Below are 21878 nucleotides of genomic sequence, written 5' to 3'. Positions count from 1 at the left end.
CTCCAATTCATAGAGTCACCCGATTCCGAACCTAATTCGGATTTTTGCAACCTTGGTTGGCAGAGAAAACATGCACTCCGTAATCCAAACTGACTTGCGTCGAACTAGATTTTTTTAGAAGCGGAAGAAGCTTTCAAGACTCTCGCGCTCTCTAGATTTGTCAGAATCTCCTATATACCGGGAGAACTCTGAGATTTCACTGAATATCGGACTCTAAATGCCACTTCTCTCTTCAAATTGAAAGGTAGCATATAAAATCTTCGTTTTTCTTTTCTTCATTGTGGGTCTGCCTGACTTGTTCATTAGAGTTAGTAATTGGGGTTTTTATTTAAATTTGATCTTTTTAGCAGTAAACGCAGAAGCCCTTCTGTGTGTAGTGCAAGTTCAGTTTGCTTAGAGTTATTTCTGTTTAGTTTTTGTTTATTATTATTGTAAAGTGATGTTGGGTCTGTTTGGGTGGTCCTTACAGGTAGAGTTTATTGGCTATGGAAATTCTCTCATTCTATTATGCACCATGCTCTTATGTTGAAAATTTACGAAAGGAATCGGTTCTGAAAAGCTCAAATTCACATCAGCCAAACCCCAACTTTAGAAAACATAGACTTTGGTGCACTAAAATCGATTCCAGATGTGGATCTTTGAAACTTTGCAATTTAGATCAGTCTGTCTTAAAGAAACTCAGCCGCTCGGGCAGTTTAAGATTACGGAATATCCGTCAAGGTCTTAAAAATGTTGAATCAAAAGTCTTGAGTGGAAGCTACAATGGTTATGTGATCGGTGGGGAAATGGATGCTAGAGATATTTCAGAACGGGGGGAATCAGCGAACAAAGTTGTAATTCCAGACTTGCCAGATGAATCCAATGGTGAATCTGGTGCTCCAGTCAGCAGTTGTTTCTGGGAATGGAAGCCCAAGCTCAATGTACATTATGAGAAAGCAGGGTGTGGAAATTTGAGTTCCCCGCCAGTGCTCTTTCTTCCTGGTTTTGGTGTTGGTTCTTTTCATTACGAGAAACAGCTGAAGGATTTAGGACGTGATTTTAGAGTTTGGGCAATCGATTTTCTTGGGCAAGGCAAGTCGTTGCCTCTGGAAGATCCTACTACTTGTTCTAATGAAGGAGATACACCAGAGAGGAAAGATTATGCCTGGGGGTTTGGGGGTGAAACTAAACCATGGGCAAGTGATCTTGTTTATTCTATTGACTTATGGCAGGATCAAGTTCGATATTTTATTGAACAGGTACCCAACGGTGCTTCAATTTTGCTTTTCTTCCATTCTGCAACGGTAATGCATGGTAATTATTTTGACATACTCCTTTTAATTGCACACTCCTATCTACTATATTTTGCTTATACACTTGAGTTGGCATGCATTATGTGGTGGGACCACTTGAAGGGATTTCTACTTAATGAGTTTCTGTGCTCCAAGTTTCCTTCCTATCTCTTTACTTCTTGATGCTGTACTAAATAGGCACTAAACACCGTTTAATTGGAGCAATTAAGTTTGTTTGATGTTCATTCTTTTTCCAATGCATCTGACCTAAATTATACCTTTGGTTCATGACAGAGTTCATATAGACTAAAGTTGTTGGTTAGTTCACCATGATTATCCCCTGAAATAGTATATATAATTCACGTTCTCAACATAGTGAATTGGCATGGTTCATTTTATGGATTGTAGACCTTTGTAGAAGCAAAAAATGATAGTTTGTGGACTTGTGATACCCATTATTGTTGCTAACTAGAACCTTTGAAATCTCGCTTTTTATGTAGTTTTAGTATTAGGTGGTCCCATGTTGATAAATGGGAAATTGTTGGCACATTTTGATATGTTATTTATGTATTCATGCCGCAGTAAATCAGAGGTTCTTACTTATCAAGAAAAGGTAAACCAGAGGCTCTTAACATAGGTACCCTTCATTCTACAATAAATGAAAGTTTACAAGTGACACTCATTTTTATGCCCTTAGATGAACCTAGAAAGGTGGATTCAAATTTGAAAAGGAATAAAAGCTGTTCTAATTTAATGGATATATGGGAAGTTAAAGGGATGATGTTTCATTTTTGTTAACTTTATGAAACATATGGAAAGTTAATTGGCGCTAATTTTTGTTCTAATTTTCATTTTTGCTCTTAATGCAACAGAGATATTATCCTTGGACATTGGGTTCTTCTACAGAATTTGTTCTTTAGGCTGAATCTCATTAATAGATGTAAAGATACAGAAATTGATTAATTATTTTTCTTAGTAATTTGCTAATATTTATATTGTTTTTGTGAATGCAGTGAACTGTTTTAAATGTTTCGTACTGCATTGAGACCGTGACATCCTGTACGATCTATCAATGACCTATTTCATTGTTATCATCTTTTGATAGCCATACAGGAGTCTGGTTATCATCTTTTCATTATTATCATCTTTTGTACAATCTATCAATGACCTATTTCAGCTAATGTAGCTTTAGGATCTTTGATATGTTAGCAACTTGGTCTGCTAAGTTTCAATAATAGGTTCGAGTTAGTTTATAACCAAGGAGATTAAATCGATGATTTTTTTCAGGTCATTGGTGAACCAGTCTATGTCGTTGGGAACTCACTAGGAGGATTTGTGGCTCTATACTTTGCGGCAGGCAATCCTCATTTGGTGAAAGGTGTTACGTTGCTTAATGCAACTCCTTTTTGGGGATTTCTTCCTAACCCCATAAGATCTCCTAGACTAGCAAAATTATTTCCATGGGCTGGAACATTTCCTCTGCCTACCAGTGTGAGAAAGCTCACAGAATTCATGTAAGTTTAAGAGCTCAATTAGATCAGATGGTGTGTGTTTTTGGAATATGTACCATATTTCGAAGTCCCTTTGTAAACAAGTGTTGCATCTTAAACCAATGGGAATGACTTCTCCTTATCAAAAAAAAAAAAAAAAAAAAAAAAAAACAGAAAATTCTTGACAAAAGTTGGATGTTTAAAAATAGTTTTGAGATTGAGCTGTTAGGACGTTCTTGACGTGGTTAGGTCCTTGTTTTACGAGAATAAAGCTGCTTCAATTACTTTCTCTTGGGGAATAGTATTCAAATTATATTATCTAATTTCAGCTGGCAAAAAATTAGTGATCCTGGAAGTATTGCAGAGATACTTAAGCAAGTTTATGCAGACCATTCAACCAAGGTTGACAAGGTGTTTTCTCATATACTTGAGACGGCACGGCATCCAGCTGCGGCTGCATCATTTGCCTCAATTATGTTTGCTCCTCGGGGACAGTTATCTTTTAGGGAAGCTTTAACTAGGTGAATAGTGCACACATTCAAACTGCTACAAATTTTTCTTATGGCTTTTTTCCTTTCTTTTGGTCCAAGTTAAGGATTCCAATTCATCTTTATTTGTAGATGTCAAATGAACAATGTACCAATGTGCCTCTTGTATGGAAAAGAAGACCCCTGGGTGAAACCTGTTTGGGGCCTACAGGTGAAACGACAGGTGCCTGAAGCTCCATATTATGAGATCAGCCCAGCTGGTCACTGCCCTCATGATGAAGTTCCTGAGGTATATAGCTTGTTACTGATTAGTTAAGGATTTTCTTTCATTTTCTGTTGCAACATGCATTTGTTGAAAAACTTCAATAACTATGACTATGAGCCACTTGCATAACTTTTATAATCAAAATCAAATGGAGCAGCTTACATCAAAAGGCTGTGATGATATTTGCTTGAAGTGTAGGAGATAGCTACACGTTCAGCTTAACCTGCATCTGCATGTATGAGTGAAACAGAGAACGTCCGAGTTTGGCCAGTTCTCGTGGAAAGAACAAAACTTACAGGGCAAAAACTGATTAGATTAGCAATCAAAATGAAGGTTTCAATTGGGTTTAACTTCCTTCAAAGGCCGTAATATGTTTATATTGTCCTTTTTCTTTTATGGATGCTTAAAGTGGTCACTGTTGTTATCAGGTTGTGAATTATTTATTACGAGGATGGATCAGAAACATAGAGACCCAGGGTTCAGTTGCATTACCTCTGCTTGAGGATGGAGAAAGTATCCAGAATAGCATAGCCAGGGAGTTGGAATTTGTGAGAGATGGATCCAGAAAAGCAGTGAGGGTGCATTTCTTTGGATCCAGGTTCTCAGTCTGGAACAGAATAAGATCTTATATGAGTTCCCACTCTGGAAAGTCGGATATCAAATCTTGACACTTGACACTGCCTCCCACCAACTTTGCCTTCCGTGAATATAAAGATGGAAATGTAGCATATTTTTCGTATATTGTTTTCTTAAATTTATATAATTCCATATTCTTTACACCTCAAAACTTCATTCCCCCAAAAGCCTAGATATTGCCATTTGCGTGTCTCGCGTGTTGTGATTGTTCTCACGGTATGGTATTCTTCCTTAATATAGTATGATAGTTTTTAAAATGAGTAATGCTACTTATCATCCCAACGTCCATCATCCTCTCACTATTCTATGATGTGGCATTAGGTGATTAGAAATTATTTATTATATTTCACTTATAAACCTATCATCTAATGCCATATAATAGGATAATGAGAGTTGAGATGATGAATAAATTTTTTCTTTTAAAATATATTAGATATGCATTGGATATGTCACAGGAAACAAAATTCAGTACTCTTTAGATGCACCAATATCGATCTATATATATATATATATATATATTATTGAAAAAAATAATTATAATGATACTAACATGCAAGCTAAGTTCCAACTAGGTGCGTGGACAGACTGTCCATATAAATAAACAAATCTGATTTGCGTTTGTAAACTTTTTTAATACAACCGACAAGCCTAGCATTCTATAGCTACTTGACCTTAACGAACTTCTCTCTCTCTCTCTCTCTCTCTCTCTCTCTGTGGAACTATTTTTTCTTATCTTCTCTCTTCTTATCAACCCAGTCTGCTGGCTCGCCTTTTTAGCATATCCCTCGGAATAACCTACTTGTATTTAATTATCTTAATACGGATTATATCTATTACGAATGTCTTTTCACATATTCCGTTGGACGTAATTTTGTCATATTATATATGAGAGGCAATATGGCCTTGTGAATATAACTAAATAAATATATTTTTCGTGTATGGTAAGAACATTTTCCTGCTAAATGTAAAGCGAAGCGCGATATTACACACTACACAGAGACTACTTTCACCTTGAATTCATTTTTGGAAACTCGGAGGTCGATCGGATTCTGCTAGTGACGTTGTTCACGAATTCGCCCAATGCAGCATATTCTCGAAATGCTCTCTTATCAGCCTTAAACCGGAGGAACTGTGGAAAGAACAGCCAAAAGCTGGTGACTATCACGAATCCAATTGTCAGGGGCCCCGAGATCAGCCGAGGCATCCGCCACCTGCCTGAGAAACATGTCTTCAAGAGAATCTCGACTGTCAAACAACAACCGTGGAGGATGAAGAACAAGGTGATCTCCCACGTTGGCCTCAAGCGCCCTAGGTAGTAAAACACGAGCTCGTGCATGAGCCCTGACACCACGAATGTGGCGAATACGGCCAGAATATGGGCCAAGTACTTGTGCCCGATGACACGGGTGGCGGCATGGCGGGTGGGACCGTATACAGTGATGCGTAGGATGTTGGTGACCATGAGGTTCCACCTCCTGCCCCAGAAGTCTTGCAGTGAGGAGGTGAGGTATGGCTGATTGAACTGTGGCTCTAGCTCCACTCCTAGTAGGGCTCGAGCCAGGGCTGCAACCATGGCTAGGATGACTTCAAGGAAAAGGTATATGTGCAAGCAATATAGAAGCAATATGACCTTTGGATGGATATGCTCACTATAGTCATAGACACGTACCAGAAGGGCCAAAAGCAAACCCATTACTGCATACCCTACAGGGAATCTTTGGTCAACTCTTGACTTATTGGAAATGGGGTGTTCTTTGTGGTGGCCATTTAGATGTGACATTAATGTTGGTGAAGGGTTTGTTTTGTTTGGGGTACTGTTTGTGGGTTTCTCCATTAATGGTTTTGAAGGTATGTTTTGTTGGATGGGAAAGCAGCCCACAGCCACAAAGCGTCCCAGAGGGATGGAGTCGTCAGAACAGAGGGGGCCTTTACCAAAAGCAAACAGTAGGAGCTTGAAATTGGCAAGCCAGCCAATGAAAAATGCAGTTGTGCCTCCAAGATGAATGGAATGGAGATTGAGGGGAAGGAAGATGAAGAAGCAGACGATTGGAAGTACACAAAGGAGTCTTGTAGGACCTTTGGAGACTACTTTACTAATTGCATAGCAGTAGGAAAGGCTTGCGAAGACTGAGAACCATACCTTTATGAAGTTGTTTATTTCGCCCTCCATTTTTTCTTTTCGATCTTTCTTTGCGTTTGCCTTTTGATCTCTGCACTTCAGAGGCGAAAATCTGATTCTGTGATCCAGCAAGAGCAGGATTTCCTTTCCGAGAGTTGCTATGCATCCGCAACTGTTCCGTTGCACACTACACACATTTTATTTTTTACTTCTTTTAATCAGACGCCCATCTACCCCTCTCTCTCTCTCTCATCAGCTTTCTCTTGTAAGTATTTCAAATTCGGGAGCTTCGGTGTGAGTGGTTTGGCTCATGCCATGTGTGATCCGAATGATTCTAAATAGTGGCAGAGTAATATGTTTGAGACGGCGGAATAGCCTTTTTATTTTCCTTTCCTATATTACATAAAGTGATTTCAACGTACAGAAATGTTGAAGGCGGAGATATGAAAGAAATAATTGTATTAGCTTTTTTATACGTGGGTTGTATTATGGGTTAAATACAAAACTAAGCATTTGAAAATACCGACGTAGCCACGCGTTTACAAAATAATTTAAAAATAAAAAAAATTCTCGACAAAAACAAAAACTCGATTAAAGAAAGCAATTAAGAATTTTAAAACAAAAGATGACGGACCTTCGTTAACAGAAGGAATGAGATTCAACCTGCCTAGATGCTAACTCGAGTTAGAAAAGACTAATAATACATGTACAACTATTTTTATAATTTTTTATATAATAATGTTTTAAAATGAAGATATTTTATGTAAAGTAATGTTATTTTTATAAGTTGCTTTATAAAAAGTGTCCCTCATTTAAAATATAGTTATACAAAAAATTGTAAAAAGTGTTGTATGTTATCATTTTTCAAAGCAAATTATTAAAAAAAAAAAAGAGAGAGAGAGAGAAAAAGAAACTTACTTCTCACATTTTCAATAGATGATTGATATTAAATTTATAGATGACCTAGCTTATAATTAGAGGCAAATTAAAGTTTAATTTTAGAACTTGTGGCTGTGGAATATCTGTCGTTGTCCCTCTAATGGGAGGTGATGCACACGAGGGCCATGTGTTTCTTTGTCCAGTTGGAAGGTAGAAGGTAGACCGATGCCTTGCAGAAAATAAACCTCGCCATCAAGAAGGAAAAGAACTGAGGGAAAAAAAGAAGGGGTATTTGTCAGATAAGACAGAGTAAGTAGGAAATAACAGATAGTAAACATTACGAGGGCATTCACATGCCACTAATCTAAACGAATCTTGTTATATTATTCAAAACTTCATGTTTATATTAATGATAAAATCACAAGGATGGTACAGTTTCGAGGCCAGAAAAGAAAATTGAGATTATATAACAAAGAAAACAACTTCCAGCAGCTCACTAAAAACTGAAAAACATCCAAAAAGAAAAGGTAAAACATCTATGAATTTTAGAATTCAAGGGCGAAAAAAAAAAAAAAAAAAAAACCACTCTCTCGATACTAGATATAAGTGAGAAACAAACAGCACCCGTCCATCACAGTCCAGAGAACTATCTCCACTAACGGCTTCCAAAAAATAGCACTCCAGAGAACCCATTCTTGAGTACATTGAAGGAAGTTCGTAGCTCCAAGAAGATGGCCACTCGCTCAATGCAAATTTTCCTATCAAGGAATCGGATACTGGAAGAAGTATTAACCTCGTTTAGTGCAATCTCACATTCTGTCTTGTCTTGATCATTCGCTTTAGTGTATTTAGCCAGAAGTTGCACTCGTCCCACTCACTGGTTGTAAGTAATACCTGAACCAAGAAGTAGCCAAAAAAGGAAAAACAAGTTTAACTAATTATAACTAATTATCGTGAGTTTTGCAACTTAAACCAAGGTTATGTATCAAAAAGAACTTTACCTGGATTTGAAGTGCGGTACTGAAATCACCATTGTCCAAAGACTGGCAGAGCTGAACGAGCTTTTCAGCAGCATTTTTGGATATGTCCCCACTATTCAGTTTTGCAAACAAGGCACCTAGTTTCCTGGAATTGTCTTCTATTTCCCGCTTCTTAGTTGCATTTGCCCGTGAACCACCTAGCGCTTCTGATGTCTCGTTGAAAAGTCTTGTCAATGTTGCAATGACAGGCTTTTGGTGGACTGGGGGAATTCAGCAAAGCAAGCGTTGACATTAGCACCAAATGGCAAGGTGAATGAGTAAGAACAGCATAGGGTAAAAACCTATTTGAAACTAACATCAACACATTAAATGAAACTAAAATATGATATATTAAACAATAGCCAGAAGGCAGAAAAAACGTTAAAATGCCACAAGTTAAAAAAAAAAAAAAATTCAAGATGCTTGTTTGCTTCAATTTATTTAAGTTATTTGACTAGTCACCAGACATTATGTCAACAAAAATGACCAAACTCCAAGATTGGCTGTGTATGAGAACATTGTTCTATAACTTCCTTTTCATTTCTTCATTGCAGTAGGTAACACATCGCAAACCAGGCATAAGAAATCATTAGTTCAACCAAGAACATATTCAAACCCAGAGCTCTGAAATTGCCAGACAAACAGACCAAAATGGAATAAATTTGGAAAAACAAACAACTAGTGCTTATTACCATCATATTTTCTGGATTTTTTTTTCTACACAGAATGAACCTTGATTCAGATGTGAGTAAGAAAAATTTGCAAAACCAAACTTTGTAATGGACAGAAGATTGGCAACTTCCCATCAGAACCTCTTCAACACAGAGAATAATAATTTTTTTTATCAGCAATGCAATGCATGACAAATTCAGTGTAGCTGCAGCTGTTCCTTTTATATTTTCATTTGATAAGTCTTGAATCAACTATATGTTAATGTAGACTTCATATAAAACTCAAAGACTAAACAGAACCATTAAAAGCCAAGAGACATTAGGTCTTGAGAACCCTAATTAAATCAAGTGAAATAATATTTATAAGAAAACTACCTGGTACATTTGAAGTATCAACTGTTTGCACTGTGGGTGGTGGAGCTGCGGGCATAACTGTTGGTTGTGCAGAAGCTGCCTGAGTAGGACTGGGTGGTTGCATTGAACCAATCCCAGGTCTTTGAACAACCCCTGAATTAACCGGAATAAATCCCCTTGGGGGTGGGGTGGGAGCTACCACCTGCGGCATTCTATGGCCAGGAAATGCACTGGGTTGTGATGTAACAGGGACAGCTGAACCAGTCCCAGGTCGAATGGGTTGATAAGTAGGGTTAGTGGTTCCCTGGAACACATGCAAAGAATTTTTAATATCTATCACTGCACCCAAGCGCACACACACAGATCAAAAGTAAATCTACATACAGGATAAAGCTGAGAACCCAATGTGGGCTGGTGATATTGCTCCACATTTTTAAGTGCAGCAGGAGTTGCAGGAATAAAGGGCCTCGCAACTGGTTGGGTGGTGACGGGAGGTGCCTGAAAATTTGGCTAATGGAAAAGGAAAAAAAATCATAAAACTAGCACAAAAAATTACGAGAGTCAGCGACACATAAAATCTCTAGATAATATATGCAACTTACGGTTGTTTGATGACCAAACTATACAGATCATAATACACAGGTGATGGAGAGATCAAGTTCAATTCAGAAGATCATAAGCCAATTACTACTAGCCATAAGGGTGTGAATATGATTGATTCACGTAACACTTGGGCAGTATAAATATACTACAAAATAAAAATAAAAATATGCTAGCAGGGCTAAGTTACAATGAAAGTCAATGTATCAAATATAAATGAAATTAGGTAGTACTAGAGCAAGCCTATAACACAAATGTACCTGGGAAGGTGTCTGGGATGGAAGGAATATGTTTGGTGGCTGATATGAGGTAGGAGCACCATATCCCCCTCCATATGGAGAGCTAGCAGGATGCTGATAATTTCCACCATATGGATTGCTAGGACCATTTGGCTGCATCTGTAATGGTGCTGTTTCCTAAGCAGCAAACATCATTGCAAAAATGCACATATAAGAATAGCCTCGGAGTAACGAAACAAAGTTGGCAATTAGACAGCAGCTGAAACCACCACATCTCAAAAGAAAAAGAGATTCATGGATAGAAAACCTGTTGATAAGATTGTGAGGAATCAACCAAGCCAAAATTGGATTGATCAGCACCATATATTGCTGCACTTTGTGTTTGAGAGCTCTCAAAGGCCATACCTGTGGCTTCTTTCTCTGCAACAGACGTAAAAGAAATTCATAAACTGAAACCAAATAGGGAGGCAAAAGAGAAAAGACCATTACCTAATAACTTAATCAAGAAAGTTCACTTTTTTGGTAAGTTAATAAGAAAGAAGTTCACCATCTGGTGATATTTGATTCTAAAAAAAAAAAATCACCATCCGGTCGTTGGATGTTTTAAAATAACTAGAAAAATCATCCATCTTTAAAAGATTTGACAGAAACTGAATTGTTCTAATTATTAGGTGAATTATTTCCTGGTATAATAAATAAACCATATCAAATTTCTTATATGGTGTTCGACTTCATGTCAATGTCAATGTCAATACAATGTGATTCTACTAATTTCAAGATATTGTCATACAAGATTAATTGGAGATAACAATACAAAACACACCATGTGGCTTAAAACAATCTTGCCTGAGCAGAGATTAAATTGCTAGGTTTAATTTGGTAAAAGTTAAACCAGTCAGCATAAGCAATGGGGAAGGAACCAGACATCTCCGGTTTAATTTCCCTTCTCTTATTCCAAGCACATAGTTTAAAAGCAATTGTGTATCAGTAATGACCACTCCCCACAGAAATAGTTCAAAGTACACAAAAAAATTAAAAGGATTTCCAAAACCTAGTTGGTTACTCATTGATACTACTCTCCCACGCCCAAGTCTTGGATTTCTTCTTCACCAATTGATCAGCAAATGACCACAAGAAAGCGAATGGCCCACAATAAAAACACTAAAGTAAAGCTAACAAACAGACAGATACTTAGACTAGTATTGCTTTGTTCCATCAGAAGGTGATGTTGGCCATTGGTTACATGAGAGGAAGAACCTTGTCCCTAGCCCTTAAAACCACCAAAATAGAGAATCTACTAGGGCATTGCTCCAGCCATTTTGTAATGTTTCAGAACAAGTTTGTAGGGCATTACTGTTGTGCACCAATGACAGTAATGTCACCTATAGATACAATTAAAGAACATTCCGAAATCAGTAGAATGCAATTTTAAAATGAAGGATAAGCCCATGGTTAAATAAATCAAAATCCTCAAGTTTGTATAGGAAAAAACCATGAACAAGTTTCATTCAACAAAAGAAGAAAAAAAAAAGAAAAAGAAATAACAGATAGCCCCGCCAGATACAACTAAACTCTGGCTACACCTGAATTAATCTGCACAAGTATTTGGAGAAAGAATACCATTTAGCACTACCTTGTTATTTTCCATTTTAATTACAAATCAAAATGGAAAATAAAAAATGACAAAAAAAATAATAACAAAAAAATTCATATTGCATCCAATGGGGTTCAAACACTACATCAAAGATATTCCAAAAGCTCATACCAGGTTCTGTAGAGAATGCAATACGATCTCTTAAGATCACGAGCTCAGGTGACAATTCATCAGAGCCTAAAAGTTTAAGGTACTCCATTGCTGTTGTTAAAAGCCCTTGGCTTGCTAAAATTTCAGCATACTTCTCAACAAGCTTATACAAAGATGCACTGAATTGCTTTTGCCCAGTTGCCAAGGCAAGAACAATAGTCTTTTCCATCAAATCCTAATCAAATAATTAAAGAAAAAAATAAGCTTTCTGCCCAGAGTATACATGTTTAAATGAACCCCTCAAAGTACCAAATTAACCTGAAGAAGATCGACATAGGATTTCCCTTCATGCTCGGTTTGAAGACTCCTTGACCAAATTTCCACAGTCTTATCAATATTTCCGGCACATATGTAACAGAGAGTAGCAGCCAACGTGTTACCAGCATTCATTAGTTTTGAAGCAAGTGCGTCACAGAGCATAGTCCACTCCTCTCTCTGTGCAAACTGTTAATTGAACAATGTTAATGATAAGCGCAAAACAATTGTACCAGATGCAATAACTCCGTGATCAATACATATACTTCCACATAAACTAAGCAATAGCTATCATCCAAAATTAACAAAAAAAATGTTGGATTTGGCTGGTCTGACTTTTTGGGCCAAGGCGCAGAAGCCAATATCAGGTCAATTGGTCATATCATCCACAATAAATCCAGAAAAGAAACTTGTTATTTTGTAGTTTCAAGGGCCATACTTTTTTCGACAAGTAATAAAAAAATTCCTAAAAGCGCAAAAGGCACAAAAATCCACTGCAAAAAGAGTCACTCTGCCAATTCATGCAACTAAATGCAGCTGCGGGGGCAGTGGCATCAGGCATGCAAGGATATACATATGATCTGGCTAATATGAACATGAAAAAGGCAGAAAAACTGCAGTGTAAAATGCACATCAAAACTTTTTTTGATAAGTAAAACAAGTATTTATTAATCCACCAACTGCACATCAAAACTGCAAAACACTGAAGATCACGATGGCCCAAAAAGAGCAAGATAACTTATTTCTTTACTTGGATATTAATGAAAATTTATTCAAATCTCGCATAAAAAAAATAACTTACAATCTCAAAATAAATTACATTTTCCTCATCAAGAGTTATGAAACTTACACTACAGAGAAGAGCAAGCGTTTCTTTCCAGAATTTCAGGGGTCTGGTATTGACAATGCTCAGGAGATCATTGTTCACCATAGCAGAAACAACCTGAGAGTGAAACTGGCCCATATAATGAGAGAGTCTTTAAAAATATAATACAAATAAAAGATCAGCAAGACTGATACATTCATTGAAGTTAAAGAAAAAAGCTCTTCAAGATGAATAGTTGGACTACCTTTAGGTAAGGTGAAAGGTTCATCCTAAAGTATTGATCACGAGTGCTCTCCCACAAGGATGCACCACCAACGTGAGCAATAACTAAAGCATCAGCCATTTTATTTGCAGATATGCACTGTGCAGCTGCCCCCTTATAATCTCCAACAATTAACGCACGTTGGACACCATCATCAAATGCTTGGTCAGCACTCTCCTCAAATACATCTGGTTCCTGTTGCAACTGGTTCGAATCATGTGCAGTATCCACAATAGCAAAGTTACCGCGAGAGGTGGACAATGGTGTATCAGTCTTGGGGCTAGGGAGATTGTTAAAGAAATCTTCACCATTATCAGTAAGGAAAATAGTTGCTTCTCTATCACCCACAGATCCAACCTTCTCAGCTACTGTATCCTCAAGTCCAAGTGCATTTACTTCCTGGGAAAGAGCATCTTGAACACACTCTTTTTCGTTAGTAGGTGCACTGAAACCTAGGTGGGCAAGCAGATTTGTTCTTGCTGTCCCATCATCTTCAAACATAACCTTCAAGAAGCTCCATGTTTCACGGTCATCCTCTGCTCTGTTAAAACAACTCAAAAGGAATCAAGATATGCACAAGTGATGGGCCAACTTCTCATGACAGAAAAAAAAAGACGAAAATAATCCATTCCTCAGTAATGATAACATACTCAGATTCTAGTAATTTTTTATCGCATAGTACCCTCAGCGAAGGCCTTTCCCCATTTTGTATTGCAGTTTCAAACTTAGATGATCGACTAACCAAACTGTCTTCAGTTACTAAGTTGTGCACATAAACCTGTACAAAGTGGGAAAAATGAACAAACAAATTTATCCTAACAGAACAAAGACACTCATCAATAAAGATACCTCTGAACCACCAGCTGGCACACCTGCCAGAGAGGGCCTAGGGCAAAACCACATAAGCTTGCCACCAAAGCCAAAAGACGCACCAACAGGACGTTTACACCATTTTGGAGCCCTCAGAGGAGCTGCATAGAAGACATGGATGGATAAAAGGTAACTAGGATACTGAATTTCACAGGCAATGGAATCGATTACAGAAAACATATAACAAGAAAGGGTTTAGGGGGTGGTTAGGGGTAGGACGAAGTGTTTATTTGCATGCATAAATCCATCAATTACTGCTTAGGATGCATAATTTCTTTTCTTCTCTATATGAATTCACTCTTCACCAACTAACTATCATTTCTGCAACAATTACACTTTTAAAATTCCAAAACAAAAAAAAAATCAGAATTCATAAATTGTCATATTCCTTTCTTGTCAACTTAAACCTACCATTTCGAGAAAGGTTCAATAACTGAGTTCAAGGCACAAAAACCAAAGACAAAATACACAGCCTCTAATCTGCTTATTTCATAACCAACTGATCTAACATATCAGAGAAAAAAATCCATGTCTTGTACCCCCAAACCTTTTAAGAAAGAAGCTGACATGCCAACAAGTTGTGGTGTGCCACAGATACAGTGCACTATCAACCATTATGCATAATTTGATGAAATAGTTCATGATACTTAAATCGGTAAGAAATATATTACCTGTACCAACCTCACTCTCGCCAACACCATGCCGACTGCAACCCTATAAAAGAGTACGTAAAATCAATGAATACAGATGGCAACAAATGATGATTTCAAGCTAGGCCATTATATGAAAGAGTCAACCAGCTCTACCAGGGTGGAAAAGCCAACAAAAGAACATACAAAGAAAACACAAATAAAAGCAAAAAACCATCTTGGTCCTTTTTAGTAATTTCAAGATCAGATTTTCATAGGGAACTATATTCCACATGCCCAAGCCAGATCATAAAAAAATGTTAAATAACATAAATAAATAAAAAGTGTCGCTTTCTCCAGTCAATTGCTTCTATTAAATTGTTGCCAACTTGACATAAGTAGCCCTGAGACTAAAATAAAGCAAAACCATTTGCATAGATCCATGAAGAAAAAGGTAGATACCTCAATGTTATAAAAGCCAACTTTTCCATCAAATGAAGATGCTGATATGACCCCAGGTATCTTTGGATACCAGTGTACATCAAAATTCCAGTTGGTGCCAGCAGGCAATTCACAGACAATCTGAGTCAAAATATATATGAAGAAGCATCAACATGTCACAACCCAGGAGAAAATCATAATTCAATAGAATTCATTATAAAATTGCAGGACCATGGTAAGAAATGCCAGAGTTCATACCTCTCCAGAAACAGTGTCCCAGCAAATAGTTCGATTATCTTTGGCACAAGTAATCAAATAGGAACTGTCAACAGGACACCACGCCATTGCAATTATACCTAGTGCAGTACATGCATGACAAAATATGATGACTGTTACAACTGGATGTAGGGAAGTATAGGAACAGCATAGCTAGAACAATGTGTAGCATTAAAAGCATAACTATTGCTCCAATCAGTAGCAACCAGAAAAACAGATAGGAGTTCAAACCTTTACATACATGTAAGGGATTATAAAGCAAAGTATAAGGCATTACAGTCTAGAAATGTGGCATTTAGTGACATATACAATCAAGCAACAATTAATAAGGATTCAAAATTTAAAAAATTATTAAACTTTATGACATCATTTAAAAATGAAACCAGGTCAATTGTCATAAGCATCAAACAATATTAATCATAAGGATCAAACTCTTGCTTGGAGAACGTCGATCCTTTTGTGATGGAGTCGATTTCTTTGGGAAGTTCCCACTTAATCATGCATACATAGCTACTGCACTCATTGATAATCTGTGTGTGTACACGCACAAATGTGCACATATAGAGGTTAGGTTCAGGTTATGCCTGATGTAACTCCTTAGTTAGAAGTATGAAAAGATATAAGAAAACTATAGCCCAGTTACACAAAGTATACATGAGGAACAGTTGATTAGAAATAAGAAAATCATCGATGCTCAGCCTATTAAAATCTATAAAAGTAACCCAAAAGAACGAAGTATTGAAAAGGAAATTCTACACTCCTCAATCATCTGCTCTCAATCTTCAAAAATCCTATCATTCATTTCCCTCCAAATACACCACATTAGACAAGAGAAATAAGAACCATCTTCCGCATTCTGCAATTTGTGGGCTGCCATACTACTTGTTGCATCAAAAGATCATCATTAAGGAAAACTAAAATAATTTCCCACCAATTAAATATATAAATGGCAAAAAGTTCCAATAAGAAGCATAGCACTATTAACCAGCAATTGCTGTCCAGTCAAATTGGATAATTTTAGACCATATAGTGGTATGGTGGGGATAGAAACAAAATTTTGACAACAAATGCATAGCTAATGATAGCCCAAAACAGCATTTACCTGAAAGGAAACTGATAAAACATAAGGAAATTAAAAAAAAAAAAAAATGTCATCATACAATTATCATTACCTTTAGTATGTCCCGTGAACTCTTTAAGTGGTGACATTACATTTCGCACATCCCACAGCTGCTTGGACAAACATCACATTAAACTAATGAATAAAACGCTACATTTTTCTAATTACATAACCTCAAAAGACATTTAAGCCTAAGTAAAGTCAACATCAGTCGCAAACACAATACCCTCACAGAGGGTGAAGTATCTTCATCCGATGCAACAACAAGATGAGTTGCAAAATCAGGATTCCACTGCAAAACAGAGCATCGCCTTCTAACCGAGTCTGAAAAGCTGTAAGTAGACAGAGGTCATGTGAGGTGTTTAAAAAGATCATTTTGAGAAATTGTATCAGCCTGGAACTTTTACAAAACAGCATGCACACACAGAGAATACATGCATCAGTAGCAAAAAGATTACCTTATAACTTGTTTTTGCTTCTTTAGGTCCCAAACCACTAGACAGAAAAAATAGAACACATTACAGAAATTAAATAGAAAAAATAATTCAAAAACTATATTCCTTCCTCACCAGTTGTCCCACTATATGATGTGGATGCCAATATATGTTGAACCTTACTATTCCAAGATAAAAACGAAATTTCTCCCTGCGCAGCAGGATTGCCACCCTGCATAAAGATATAAGATGTGAGAGAGAGAGAGAGAGATAGTTGGCTGGAATCAAAATATGTCCAGATCTTGGTCCCAAAATAAATAATTGGGCCAAGCAAAGTCTCTATACTTCCAAATACATTTAAGGAAAGGCAATCCTCCCAATTTTTATACCTATAAGCTACACCCCCAACCCAACCTAAATTTCGCCACAAAAGAGAGAGAGAGAGAGAGAGAGAGAGAGAGAACACATAAGCATGCCCCAGGAAATCACCTACTGAGAAAAGACTTCATATACAGGAGTAACAAGTAGCACTACATACCCGCAGGGGTGGAAAATGAGAAGGTTCTGCAGGGTTTGCCAAATCCCAGATGCAAATTTCACCATCGTCAGCCCCAGATGCAAGCAGGTTTGGGGTAATACCATTAAATTCAAGACCACGTACCTAAATTGAAAAGAAAACGCCCAATATAGAATGACCTTTTTTTATCAGTTCAATATAGCATGAATTTGATAACAATCAAAACTGACCGAGGATGAACAAACATCAACAAATAGAAGGCTGACATAATGCAAAAGTAGAGTACTTACTGGTCCTCTATGCCGCGAGAGATGTCCAACAAGAGCATTTTGATTTGCTTCAGAACTGAGGAAAAAGGTAAAAACAACAAATTCGGCAATGATGTGTAGAAGGAAGTGAAAAACTATCCAAAACAGCACACTTATGCAGTAATTGATTGACACCAACTCATAGAGATCAGCATACTCATAACAAAAGCCCTAACAGAGACAGAAGGAAGATAAGAAAAGTAGTAAAAGAAAACATCTTCTACCAGGAATTCAAGCAAGAAATACATAAACAATAATCTGTTTTAATAACTTGCTAAAAACCCTTACTAAAAGGGTGAGACTCGCCCGTCTTCTCCCTGGAGAAAAAGAAAAGATATAATATAAATTGACTATATTGATTCAAGGTTAAGGTTTTTTTTCCCGATGAGTAGATTCACACTTAAATACATGAAGAAAAAGTAACAAAAACATGATAAGATTCATCTGAGCCATTTTTTTCAGTCCTTTTTTCTCTCTAGTTGTTGAATAGCATGGAGTCTTTAGTTACCATCACCATCAACTGCCAAATCCTCTTAACACAAAATCAATCAGGAGAACCAAAGGACACAGACACCGGGGGAGGGAGGGGGGGGGGGGGGGGGGGGGGGGGTTGGTGTGGGGAGCACTTTCTATTGACATATTATACAAGTCTAAAGAACACCAAACCATAAAATTCAAAAAGAAAGATGTGGAACGGAAGCGTCCAATATTAAGATTCATCCTGTATATAGAGCAAATAAGAAGATATGGGTAGCCAATTCAATTCAGTAATGAAATATAAGAATTGGGTAAACACCAAAAAAACAAACGCTGGAATTTCAAAATAACATTTGTCCCCAGTAGAGTGCACATGGTCTCTATCCAAAACACATATCAAGAAACTAAAAAAAAAAAAAAAAAAAAAAATCCATTTTCCTTCCCAAACAAGTTGTAATGAAAAATTAATTATCATTTTTTTAATCGGTAAATAAAATTTTATTGATCATAAGAATAGGCAAAAGCCCAAATACACGGGTCATATACAAGCGCCTATGAGTGATGCAATGAAAAATTAATTATCATTAGAAAGAAATAATGTATTTACCCAAATTTTTAACCAGAATGAAGTAAAATTCACCACCAACAATAATCCTTCATTCAAGTACTCATGGGCTAAAAAGCATTTTTTATTTTTTTTCCTCCAATTTCATGTAAATCAAATATACCTGAGAAATTTATATTGTTTAGTGAGGTGTATCTTACTCCCTGTGTACTTGGATAGTGCCTCTTTGATCATTAATCAAATTTATCTTCCTTGTAAAAAATTTGAGAAACATCCATCAGTCACAATTCAATTCATATCAACCAGTTATCACAATTCATTTTTAAATCAAAATCCATTAATAACTCAAATCACAGACCCGAAAATTACATCCACCCTCTTCCACTAAATGCTATCTTCTTCCAGATTCCTTCTCAAATCCTTTCTAACGCATCTTAAATGAACTTGTTTCATTAGCTAGAGAGGTTCCAGAGACTTGTTAGAACCATTTCTGGCTGCAAAACTACCAATAATCCAATCCAAACCTGAACATGAATCTCAAAGAACAAATTTTAATCACATGAATGCATAAGTCCCAGCAGCCAACCACCATATTAAAAAGAAGAATAAAAAAAAAAAAAAACCCTTGAAAGGCCGTTAAAAACATGAATTTTTCATCAGGTGATCGTGTACAATTTAATGCGTCCGAAGTACAAAGTCTGCTTCAATTTCAAAATGGTCACGCATAGGAAACGCTCTTTAACCACTAAAATCTTGTTTACCAATAAAAAAAAGAATTAGGCATTATTTGATTATATAGATGAGACGAGATGAGATCAAAGTTGAAAGTTAATAAAATATTATTAGAATATTATTTTTTAATATTATTTTTATTTTTAAATTTGAAAAAATTAAATTATTTATTATATTTTGTATATGAGTTTAAAAAAATTGTAATAGAGATGAGATGGCTTGGTTTGGTTTGTGCGCCAATCCTTAAAATGGTAACAAATGGGGGAAAAAATGAAAAAGAAAAACCCCCACACTTCAATTAAATAGAAACCGAAATCCCCTCAACGGAGATAAGTCAAAAAACTCCCACCTAGCATACCATTCAATCCGACACCAGATATTCTATCATTTGACTGGGTGCCATCAATTAAATCTTCCAAATTTTTACGAAACAATGCATGCGCTTTACGAAATATGCGTGCGCATTACATATTTCTGCTTCACTTTCAAAAACAAACTCCCCCAAACCAATTCAATTAAACTCAAAAACTTCCACAAAGCAAATCAGAGAGTATCAACAAAACAATTACCGGATCAGAGCGAGGGGGTTCCAGACATCAATGGTACCGTCAACAAGTCCACCTGCGATGAGACCGAGAGAGAACTGCTCGGAAGCGGATCCGGCAGCGGCCTTGCCCCAGGAGAGGCGGTTGAAGCGCTCGGAGCTCGGCGACTCGCCGATAAGAGGAAGCTCCCAATCTTCGGACTGGAAATCGAGCTTGAAGATCTCGAGGCTCGCGGAAGAGCTGAAAGACAGATCCACAGCCCCGGCCATCGTCCCCGCCGCCATGTAGGGCGAGTCCGGCGCCAACGCCACCGACGCCAATCTACCCACTCCTTTTACACAAGTCATTTCTCTCAAATTCAGACCCCAATCTACTAATCCAAATTCAAACTCCTACCTAATATATTATGTATATATGATCTGTATTATAGACTGAGTGGGAAATGAATTGAACAGAATGGATCAGGTGTACACAAACTGGACGAAAACTTCAGAAGTTGGGGTTCGGAAGTTCCGATCTGATCTGAGAGAGAGATTATGCGTGCGCGCGCGCGCGCGCGAGTGAGAGAGTGTGTGAAGAGACTCACTTTCTTCACCCTCTGCGAGAGAGAGTTATGGCTCTTCGTGATCGCTAGTGTGATTTTTTTGTAATTGTCGTTTTTTGTTTTATTTTTTAGTTTTTCTAAGGTTTTTTTATTGAGGAGGGGGGTTGTAGCCGAGGCCTTCGTGCATTGCTGTCAGAGAACCAATAAGAGAATTACATGTGTCGTGCAATTTTCTAAACTCATTTCTTCTATTTAGCAACCAGAAAAAAAATTAAAAATTAAAAATTAAATTAAATTTGTGACCGTTAGTAAAATGTTTCTGCTCGATTATGTCATTAAGTAATGCTAAATGTATAAAAAAAGTAAAATCTTATCTTTCATTAAAAAATAATTTTTTATATAAATTTTAGATTTATTTATTTTTTTAAAATGAGTGTGTATAATTTATACATCAAAAGGCTACAAGCATAATTTCCCTTATGTTATTACTATTATTTGAAATATGATTTAGCTAGATGATCATTACAAAAGTAAATACATAAATTAATATGATTTAATATGACATATCAAATTGTAAAGTTATTTTCATTATGAAATAGTTATAATATATTACATAAATGTCAGTTTATAACTTTATTTTTGTAAAAAAAAATTATATATATAGTAATACTCTTATTATTATTATTATTATTGTATTAATAATAATGAAATTAAAAGTTAAAATAACAATAAGTTAAAAGTTATTAAAAAAGTTAAAAGTTATTGTATTAACAATAAGTTATTAAAATAATGAAATTAAAAAAAGAATGAAGGAATATATTTAAAAGTTAAAAAAATAAATTATATAAATCTTTTTAAATTTTAAAATTCCATTAATGACTCCTATCTAAATTTAAAATTTATGAAAAGGCCAGCCTAATTCAAAAAAATTATAAAATTATCATTATAATAGTGTGAAATAAAATATAGTTTAAAATTAGCCAAAACGAAACTCAATGAAGATGTATAATAAACTGTATAGTTTAAATATAGTTTAAAATTTTAATTATAAAGTATTATGCCGAAACGAAAAAATCCAACCATTTTGTTGAGACTTCAAAAATATCATCTCCAGAAAGATAATAAACTGTGTTTGAAAATGACTTAAAAATCATGTTTGTTATATTTTTTTAATTGATAAGTGCTACAGTTACAAATAGGTTCTACAAAAATAAATTTACAAATTGACATTATTTCATATAA

At 36.2% G+C, this 21878-nt stretch overlaps 3 protein-coding genes across 6 annotated transcripts; 1 reads left to right on the top strand and 2 right to left on the bottom strand.

Moving 5' to 3' along the window:
• On the top strand, positions 1-4301 carry LOC121239490 (pheophytinase, chloroplastic-like). 3 transcript variants are annotated; one of them, XR_005935306.1, is made up of 7 exons: positions 1-241; positions 468-1238; positions 2559-2785; positions 3091-3282; positions 3382-3538; positions 3713-3813; positions 3943-4074. XR_005935306.1 is itself a non-coding variant. In XM_041136745.1 (6 exons), exons 2-6 carry the CDS (start codon positions 486-488, stop codon positions 4180-4182), a joined length of 1569 nt encoding a protein of 522 aa, XP_040992679.1. In that variant the 5' UTR covers positions 3-242; positions 469-485; the 3' UTR covers positions 4183-4301. The 3 variants fall into 3 exon arrangements, 1 of the variants encoding a protein (XP_040992679.1); XR_005935305.1 differs by having other exon boundaries at positions 3672-3813; positions 3943-3970; XM_041136745.1 differs by lacking the exon at positions 3713-3813 and having other exon boundaries at positions 3-242; positions 469-1238; positions 3943-4301.
• An 803-nt stretch (positions 4302-5104) lies between these two features.
• LOC121239406 (acyl-CoA--sterol O-acyltransferase 1-like) lies at positions 5105-7841 on the bottom strand. Its single transcript, XM_041136660.1, has 2 exons — positions 7768-7841; positions 5105-6441 (listed from the first exon to the last, which is right to left on the bottom strand). The coding sequence occupies exons 1-2, from the start codon at positions 7839-7841 to the stop codon at positions 5157-5159; spliced, it is 1359 nt and encodes a 452-aa protein (XP_040992594.1). The 3' UTR covers positions 5105-5156.
• Positions 7518-20766, bottom strand: LOC121238796 (protein transport protein SEC31 homolog B-like). 2 transcript variants are annotated; one of them, XM_041135825.1, is made up of 23 exons: positions 20117-20766; positions 17756-17810; positions 17487-17609; positions 17084-17180; positions 16973-17009; positions 16741-16846; positions 16567-16624; positions 15377-15474; positions 15140-15259; positions 14720-14762; positions 14028-14149; positions 13829-13956; positions 13161-13719; positions 12941-13045; positions 12094-12279; positions 11797-12010; positions 10339-10451; positions 10053-10208; positions 9577-9702; positions 9214-9496; positions 8150-8388; positions 7935-8042; positions 7518-7747 (listed from the first exon to the last, which is right to left on the bottom strand). In XM_041135825.1, exons 1-22 carry the CDS (start codon positions 20437-20439, stop codon positions 7947-7949), a joined length of 3387 nt encoding a protein of 1128 aa, XP_040991759.1. In that variant the 5' UTR covers positions 20440-20766; the 3' UTR covers positions 7518-7747; positions 7935-7946. The 2 variants fall into 2 exon arrangements, with proteins under 2 accessions (XP_040991759.1, XP_040991760.1); XM_041135826.1 differs by having other exon boundaries at positions 12941-13033.
• Positions 20767-21878: the final 1112 nt, after the last annotated feature.

The sequence above is a fragment of the Juglans microcarpa x Juglans regia genome, chromosome 7D (assembly GCF_004785595.1).
Source record: "Juglans microcarpa x Juglans regia isolate MS1-56 chromosome 7D, Jm3101_v1.0, whole genome shotgun sequence".
Taxonomy (NCBI): domain Eukaryota; kingdom Viridiplantae; phylum Streptophyta; class Magnoliopsida; order Fagales; family Juglandaceae; genus Juglans; species Juglans microcarpa x Juglans regia.
Note: the sequence above shows the minus strand (reverse complement) of the source record. Positions and strands in the feature narration are given on the sequence as shown.